Source organism: Ips typographus, linkage group LG12 (assembly GCF_016097725.1).
Source record: "Ips typographus isolate SLU linkage group LG12, UJ_Ityp_2.0, whole genome shotgun sequence".
Taxonomy (NCBI): Eukaryota; Metazoa; Arthropoda; class Insecta; order Coleoptera; family Curculionidae; genus Ips; species Ips typographus.
Window position 1 is genome coordinate 6,879,100 of NC_138433.1, and position 8,678 is coordinate 6,887,777.

General features: G+C 34.5%; 1 protein-coding gene and 1 long non-coding RNA gene across 2 annotated transcripts; both read right to left on the reverse strand.

Annotated features, from left to right (window-relative positions):
• Window positions 1-581: 581 nt before the first annotated feature.
• On the reverse strand, window positions 582-2,512 carry LOC145736594 (uncharacterized). The gene is made up of 2 exons (XR_014180032.1): window positions 2,001-2,512; window positions 582-1,930 (listed from the first exon to the last, which is right to left on the reverse strand). It is a non-coding gene; the product is annotated as an uncharacterized LOC145736594 (long non-coding RNA).
• A 5,228-nt stretch (window positions 2,513-7,740) lies between these two features.
• Window positions 7,741-8,478, reverse strand: LOC145736203 (uncharacterized). Its single transcript, XM_081990505.1, has one exon. It carries the CDS (start codon window positions 8,476-8,478, stop codon window positions 7,741-7,743), a length of 738 nt encoding a protein of 245 aa, XP_081846631.1.
• Window positions 8,479-8,678: the final 200 nt, after the last annotated feature.

Below are 8,678 nucleotides of genomic sequence, written 5' to 3' on the forward strand. Positions count from 1 at the left end.
ATCTAGGAACAGCACCATTAATGCCGCATCATTCGGTAAACACCGATCTGATTGGTTGAAAATGGTGAGGTTTTAGGTAATACGGCGAAACCGGTCAGAGGATTGGGATTGATAAACAAAAAACAAAACCTCACCATTTTCAACCAATCAGATCGGTGTTTACCGAATGATGCGGCATTAATGGTGCTGTTCCTAGATTTTGGAACGCCATCTGTACTTTCTAACTCATAGAGTTGAGTACAGATGTCACCAGATGTTGCACACAACTATCATTTCTGGCATCCAGTTGACTATACTGGAACGAAGGTTTTGTTCTTTGGTTATCAAGCCCTATAGCCTCTCTGATGAGCCGTAATACGGCGAAACCGGTCAGAGGATTGGGATTGATAAACAAAAAACAAAACCTCACCATTTTCAATCAACCGGTTAGTTTTACAAGGTCACTAGCCGTTTTCTTCGCTGTAGCCAAACGCCGATCCACCCGCCACCGAGGTTGTCACAGCACTGAGGTTTGATTTTTACATATAAACAAAAACAAGCGCAATCATTCGACAACGACATTCGACAGAACCCCGACATCCTTTTTAGCAGCGTTGCCACATTTATTAATTATTTACACATTCGTCCACTTACTTTATAAGTGCATCTTGCAAATTAACTAATCCACAGACTATACATAATATAGGATCAGTAAGAGAAATTGACTTACTATGTATACAAGCATGAGGTTTCTGAAATTTGAATTCTCTTAACCGCCTAATAACCCTTTCCACATGTGTCCTTAAACTAGCAATTCGCTTGGTAGTTAGAACTTCTACTTTTGAAAGTTTAGTACCTAGGTGGTCTAACTAAAATACATCCTTTCTCATTCAATAATTTATCAATATTTTTGAAACCCCTATCCGCCATTACAATCATGCCTGGTTTTAAAACATCCAAATAGCCACTGTTTTCAATGATTGTTGGATCAGATGTCTGGCTACCAAACCCTTTTGATATAAACTTGATATATCCATCAGGGGTAGATGATATTAGATACTTTATGGTATTTGCTTTTTTCATGTTGATATGAAATGGAAGATGGGAAAATGGTATTTTATTTAAAATTGCAAGAAACTTGTTCAGTGAGACCTATTTCCTGATTATATCAATTGAAACATAATCTCCTTCGGTTTTTCGTAAATTTGTCGACTATTTTATTATGAAAATCCTGTACATTTTCATTGCTATTATTTTTTTTAATTTCTAAGGGGAGGGGCAGCTGCCCCTACCTGCTCCCCCTTGCTGACGCCCTTGACAATCCACATGTTGTTTTTTGAGATGCCGATGTATCGTCTTGGATTTGAATTTATTTTTGTCATAGTAACTTTAAATGATAATGACGCATTATTTTCACTGTCTCTAAGTTCTTCACTTGATGATTGAACAGGTATAGCGAGACTCTCAGAGGACGACTGGGATGGAATCGGGATGTCTTCTGATATATCAGAATCAAAAACAAGTTTCTTTTTTGGCAATTCCGTCTCACTGAAATAACCTGAGACATTTTTAAGGGTGCAGTTGATGTTTCTTTGCATTGGGGCCTTAGTGGAGAACAAAACTGATGTGTTGTTTGTGGAGCAACTTGAACTCCTTTGCTTCTATAATGGGGTTTTGCCCATACTGCAGCATCTTTAGTGTCACAATGTACAGCCTGTACATTGCTTGCAAACTGTTGGCTTGCATGTTCATCAAATCGTGCCTGTTATTGAGGAATCTCTGTAATTTCTATATTGGGAGATTTGAAAGTTCTACTAGGCACAGCCTTTGATGTCGATGGTTCACTTAACATTGTTTCATAAAGATTTTTATGAGGAACAACAGTGCTTCTCATTCGTTTCTTGCAAGAAGTCATTTGCCATTCCAAAAAATTCTCCATGTTATCTGGCAACTGGAAGAGACAAAGTTTTGTAATTATATAACTTCATTCTCAAACTAAAAACGCATTTGGTGATACTTACATCAAAATGATCTTCACATATAAACAGGCTACTTTTGAAGGAAAGAGTGTTTGGGTCTCGTCCTGCAGCTTGAAACCATTGAATTCTAAGTGTTTTTTCTGAAGGCACTTGGATGAATTCTTTATTGGAGTGGGTATGGAAATTGTTTTTGCAAGCCAAAACAAAGCACCATTTTCGATTTTTACTCATTTTGCAAAACAAAAAACTTCACAATAAATAAGATACACCTCACTTTCAGATAAAAACAAGCAATACACTATCAAAACAAAACACTAATAAACAAATCCAGTCGCCAGTACGCCGTTTGCTGTTTGGCTTTGGTTTGCTTTTTTTTGTTAGGTTAGGTCCCCTTTGTTTTGAACAATGGTAGTGTTGCCACGACGGTCAGCTGAGATATGACTCTTCGATTTTTTCAGCTGTTTGTATTTACTGCTGTCCAACGAAAAGAAATTATAAATTGTAAAAATTTTATTTGCTCTATTTTGTTTATGAATGACGTTATAAAGTAACCCTCAAACGGCAACACTGACAGAGATTCACAAGGTTAGCTTAGTACATTTTCATTCAGTACAGTTAAAATTCAATATGAATTGTACAATCAGTTTACGTCTCTATTGTACTGAGGAATTTCGACAACAACGCGCTGCCTGATAATCTACGTCACATAGCAGCAACTACGTAAGCGGAGTTTTTGCGGGCAGTAAATTTCCGAATTATTGTTTTGCGATATACGTGGTAACAAATTGTTAAAAGAAATTGCAAGTAAGCTGGGTTTTATTTGACGTTACAACAAATTGAATAGCATATGTTCAAAAAAATGTCGAAGAACCCAATTGGAATATGCATCAAATAACACTACATAACTTTGTAAAACGTAGGTAAAAATATCAGAACCTACACTCTCCCATGGTCTGGATGGCACTGGGAAGAAGCGGTTCTTCTATAAGATTTCTTCTACCAAATTTTTCACTAGTTTAATCAGGAGTTAAGTGAGTGAGTTTTTAAAGGAGTTTTTTTGATATTTTTTCAAATAACCGAGTTATGTACTCGTTTCATTTTTTGAAACAGATTTGAAGGAATATTTCTCTTAAATGAGCTTTTAGGGCAAAAGTATCCTGACGCAATCTTGTAGGGATTATAATTCCCTACAACTTTCCCTTATTACATATTTTTCATATTTTGTCAAATAACCGAGTTATGTTCTTGTTTCATTTTTTGAAACAGTTTTGAGAAAATTTCTCGCTTAAGTGACCTTTTAGGCAAAAGTGCTTTGGCACAATCTTATAGGGAATTTAATTCCCTATAACATTCCCTTATTACACTTTTTTCATCTTTTTTAAAATAACCGAGTCATGTAGGTACTCGGTTCATTTTTTCGAAACAGTTTTGAGGAAATATATTCTTTAAATGACCTTTTAGGGAAAACGTGTTCTAAGGCAATCTTGTAGAGAATATAATTCCCTACAACTTTATATTCCTTATCACACATTTTTTATATTTTTCCAAATAACCAAGTTACGCACTTGTTTCATTTTTTAAAACTGTTTTTAGGGAATATTTCACTTAAATGACCTTTTAGGGCAAAAGTGTTATAATGCAATCTTGTAGGAATTATAATTACCTACAACTTTTCGTTGTTACACTTTTTCCATATTTTTTCAAATAACCGAGTTATGTACTCGTTTCTTTTTTTGAAAGAGTTTTGAGGGATTATTTCACTTAATTGCCCCTTTAAGGCAAAAGTGTTCTGATAAAATATTGTAGAGAATTTAATTCCCTACCACTTTCCCTTATTACACTTTTTTGATATTTTTTTCAAATAACCGAGTTGTTTCATTACTCATATACTTGTTTAATTTTTTTGTTGTTTCTCCACAGCTGTATAGCTTGTACTTTGATCTTTTAAAATATTATAGGGTAAGTTGACATTGGTCAAAAGTAGTTTTGAGTTTTTCCACCGGTTGTGTAATATTCAGATTCGCCTTGTAACAAATTGTCATCCTGGCTAAACGAGGTATATTACGGTGCCAAACAGATTTCAAGAGTATATTTTTGACAAACAATTTAGTACAGTTTGCTATGGATTTCAAGTTGGTGAAATCTCCTCCCGATTCATTTATGTTTTCGCTTAATATATTAGTTTGTCTCTGGTAATAGTAGTAATAAGGTAGTTTGTAGTGAGTTTAAATATTAGTTCTAGAAACCACTTATATGAGACAACATCTACCTATTAACTACTATGATTGTAAAGAAAACTTTTTCGTGCTGCTGCAATGTTTTTTTTTTAAACATTAAGTCCAATACTTAATGACTGTAAATTTTTAGATGTTTTGATTAGTCCAACTTACCTGCCCCTTTCTATAAATATCTCAAAAGGAAAGTACCACTCTGTGAAGATGGACTACTTTAGTAGAGAGAGAATTAAATAGTAATACAAAACCATAGACAACGCCCAGTAATCCCTTGCTTGGGTATTAAGTCCATATTGTGCACCCGAGCATCCACTCAGACGTCACCAGGCGTATCGCCTTGAGGAGACAAATTCCACTGATATCCCATCTTGCTTGAATCTGTTTTGATGTCAAATGCCAACTTGTCATTTTGCTTTGCAGCTAAAATAATTATTGTATTTTTATTACAATAATCCAATAATTGGTGAAGATTATACACTAGTCAAAGTCAAGTAAATGTATTTTTTTTCAATGGTCATAATGGATACAACGCCTGCTTGTTCAGGTAAGATTGCAATAGTATTTCATACCTAACCTTAATAAACTATGTTGATGCATCATTACTATAAATTTCTATAGTCTGACATTTTTTTAGGGTGGTTCAAGTAACAAATTGGGCCTATTTCACAAATCTGTATCCTGTATATGCTGAATACTTCACTACTTTTCCATGTGGATGAAAAAACAACTTTTATGAAGAAATTGGCCTAAGGGAGGAACAAATTACCTACTAAGAAGATTGTAACATAGTTGAAGAGTGAAATGGTGTGCAATGGGTTTAACTACTTACATTAGATTAGAACAGTGGATAAAAAAAGCAAGTTTTAAGGTCAGTATACTGATTTTACTTAAGTTAAGGGATAACCCAACTTCATAGTCATAGTCATAATCATAAACTTAATTTTGGTCCATAATAACTCATAGTAAACAAAATCGTCCTGGTTACTTGTTTACTATGTGTTCCAATGAACATAAATTTAGTTTATGATTACAACTATAACTAAAAAGTTGGGTAAACCCGGCCTAACATCCGAAATGAAAAGCATTGCAGTTTTCATTATTGTTATGTTTAACACAATAATTATCATTACACAATTTAGTAAACTGCATTGCTCAACCTTCAGTTAATATGTACATGTATGTTTATATGTACATGTGTATATTATACAGTGTTTTTGTCAAGGGGTAGACTGCCGATAATTTTTTGTACACCAAAATGCCGTTTTGCACATGAAGTACTTTGAAATGCCTTTCAAATTTTACCTTACAATGCTGCTATTATTGCTCAAAATGCCTCATAGTTATAATGCCTTAAAACTGCCTAAAATGTCTTGAAATACATCAAAATGTCTTTAAATTATAGTTGTAAGTCCCCTGGTATTGAGATAATGATAAATCTTGATAAAATACACCCTTGAAATTAATTTTTTTATGGTCACATGACAGTTTTTAGGTTGGATTAAGTAGCATGTCTGCTTTTACAATTTGTACATGACTTTTGACTAATGCCAAAATGTCGATAAGGATTAATGATTCAATAAAAATGACTTCTGCAGGTTACATGACTGTTTTTCCAAATTTTAAAGACCCAAAAGCTTAAAATTGATTTTTTTAAAGGTCCCCTCACAGTTTTTAGATTAGGTTAGGTGACAACGTAAAGGTTTTACCAAATTTTTGACACTTGATTTCTAAGGTCAGGTGACTCTTTCCGAACTATGACCAACAAAAAATATTTTTTGTATGGTTGCCTGAAATTACGGGTTATATTTTAACGTTTGCACGAATCTTCTGACTGTCATAGTAAGTAAGTTAGCACGAGTCAAATAAAGACACTTATTGTTTTAAAGAAACAGTTGAAAAATTGGTAATTTAAATTTAGACAGTAGTAAAATTGTAATAACTAGGTCACATGACTTGATAATTCAATTTTGGAGATTGCAACATTGTAAAAGCCAGTTGACATTGTCAAAAACAGTCACGTGAACTTCAAAACGCAGTTTAAACTTTGAAAAATGGTAAATTAAATTTAAACAGTTGTTAAAACTTAAATTGAAAAATACACGTTGCGTGACGTTGAAAATGCAATTCTGCATGTTCTTGCAGCACTGTAAAGGCCAGTTGACATCTGTCAAAATTAGTCACGTGACCTTTAAAATGTGGTTTAAAATTTAAAAATTTGGTAAATTAAATTTAGACTATTTTAGACAGTTGTAAAAACTGAAATTGCAAGAGACACATCACATGACTTTGATTATGCCATTTTAGAGCTTGCAAGACTGTCAAAGCGAACTGACACCTGTCAAAACCAGTCAAGTGACTTTAAAATGTAATTTAAATGTTGATCATTTGCTAAATTAAATTTAGACAGTTGTAAAAGCTGAAATTGTAAAATACTCGTTGCGTGACGTTAATAATACAATTTTGAACTTGCATGACGGTTAAAGCCAGTTGACACCTGTCAAAAATACTCACGTGACCTTAAAAATGTAGTTTAAATGTTGAAAAATTGGTAAATTATAATAATAATTTGTAATGAATATTGTTTCAACTCAATATCATGTAACAAAGATTTTACCATATTAATTAAATGTGCCTATGCTGTTCTGTTCAATTTTCAGTTAATTTTGTTATATTCATACACTACATTTTGAAATATACAGACAATGCATCAAAATACTCTCAAATGCCTTATAAATATCTCAAAATGCCTCGTAATGCCTTGTAATACCCCACAGTGCTTCATAATAATGGGAAAGTGCCTCATAATACCTCGAGTGTGTACACCAAATTTCCTAGGTGATCTACCCCTCGGTCTTTGTAAAGTACTTCATAAATTTGATACTGCATAAAATGGAAGGGAATTACTTTTCACAAAGTTCAATACCTTATGTTTTTATACTGACATTCAATTGTTTTCAAATAAATGTTAAAATCAGTCTTTTCAAAACTATAGATCTCCCAAGTTTTATATAAAAAAATAGTAAAAAATTAAAATCAGCTATTCAAAATTAGTTCTATCGACTGTTTGACAATAACCAAAACTGTTTATTAACTTCTTTTAAATGTTATCAATAATTTTTGGGGATGTTACTCTGATTTCTTGGAAAATTATTGGTTTTAAAATATTAATATTTACAGAACAATTGTGGTACAACTTGCATGGAAAGTGTTTAGTTAAATGGAAATGTTTAGAACTGTTTCTAGAATCCAACTTATACAATAATAAAAAGGTGTTGTGTAAGAGAGGAGCGTTGACGATGAGTCAATTAAACACACCTTTTCCTTAACTAATATATTTTAAAATAGGTTCTTGCAACAAGTAGAAAACAACGTATTGTATTATATATTGTGTATAAAGCTTTTCGCGGCGTAGTCGTAAACAGAATGCCCGAGAGCCGTGCGTAACTAACATAATCTGCACGCGCACTGGTGTTTGTTGTAAGATTTCCAAATATGGACCGTCTGCCAGGCTGCTCTTCTGATTGGCCGCATTTAGGTTGCTGCGACCTTCAACAGCAAGTGGTGCGGCCTACTATGTTACGTTTAGGCCGGGTTTTGGAATTGGTTCTTACAGTCTCCCCCTCTGGTTGTGAAGACGGTGACGTCGAGGAACCAGCTTTTATAGGTTCTGGGTTCTTTCGAGGGCGTCCCCTTTTCCGTATAGGCACTATAGGACTTCCAGACTGACCACCATGGTACATTCGTAAGGCGCTGCAATGATATACTCCCAGTGGTTCATCAAGTTGGTCGGAGCTGGCGATTTCATAAGATACCGGTGATACACGGCGGATGATTGTATAAGGTCCATCTCTTTTAGGATCCAGCTTGGCGGTTACATGCTTGTCTTGACTGCTTCGGGTGTGTGTAGTAACCAGTACTTTATCACCTATAGCGTAATCAGGTGTCTCTGCTCGCTTTAGATCAGCATACTGCTTTTGATAATCTTGTCTTTTCTCATTAGTTGTTTGTGCTTCTATCAATGTCATGTAAACTTGCTTCAAGTAAGGGGTTATTTCTGGAAGGAAATTGTCGGATTGGACTACTGGTCGTAAGTCATTAACAACTTCATCAGGACTCCTTAGCTCTCTGGCAAAGTTTAAGTAAGCAGCACTAAATCCAGTCGATTGACAATTAGCACTATTCATGGCAAATCGTATACTCGGAAGCTGTTCAGCCCAAGTTGTGTGGTCTTTGCCTACCAAAGTTGCAAGTCTCTGCTTCATGTCGCGGTTCTTCCGTTCGACCATATTAGCTTGTGGATGGTATAATGGTGTTAAACTCTGTTTAATGTTCATTGCTTGGCACACTAGTTGCATGACATGTGAGACAAATTGAACACCATTGTCCGATATGATTCGGCGAGGAAATCCGAATCTAAGGAACACTTCGTCAATTAGTTTTGTGGAGCATTCTTGGGCGGTTGCTTTGATAAGTGGGAGAGCTCGAC

What these genes read in the sequence shown, in the direction of transcription:
- LOC145736203 (XM_081990505.1), bottom strand. Translation starts at nt 8,478, where the DNA reads ATGGTCGAACGGAAGAACCGCGACATGAAGCAGAGACTTGCAACTTTG.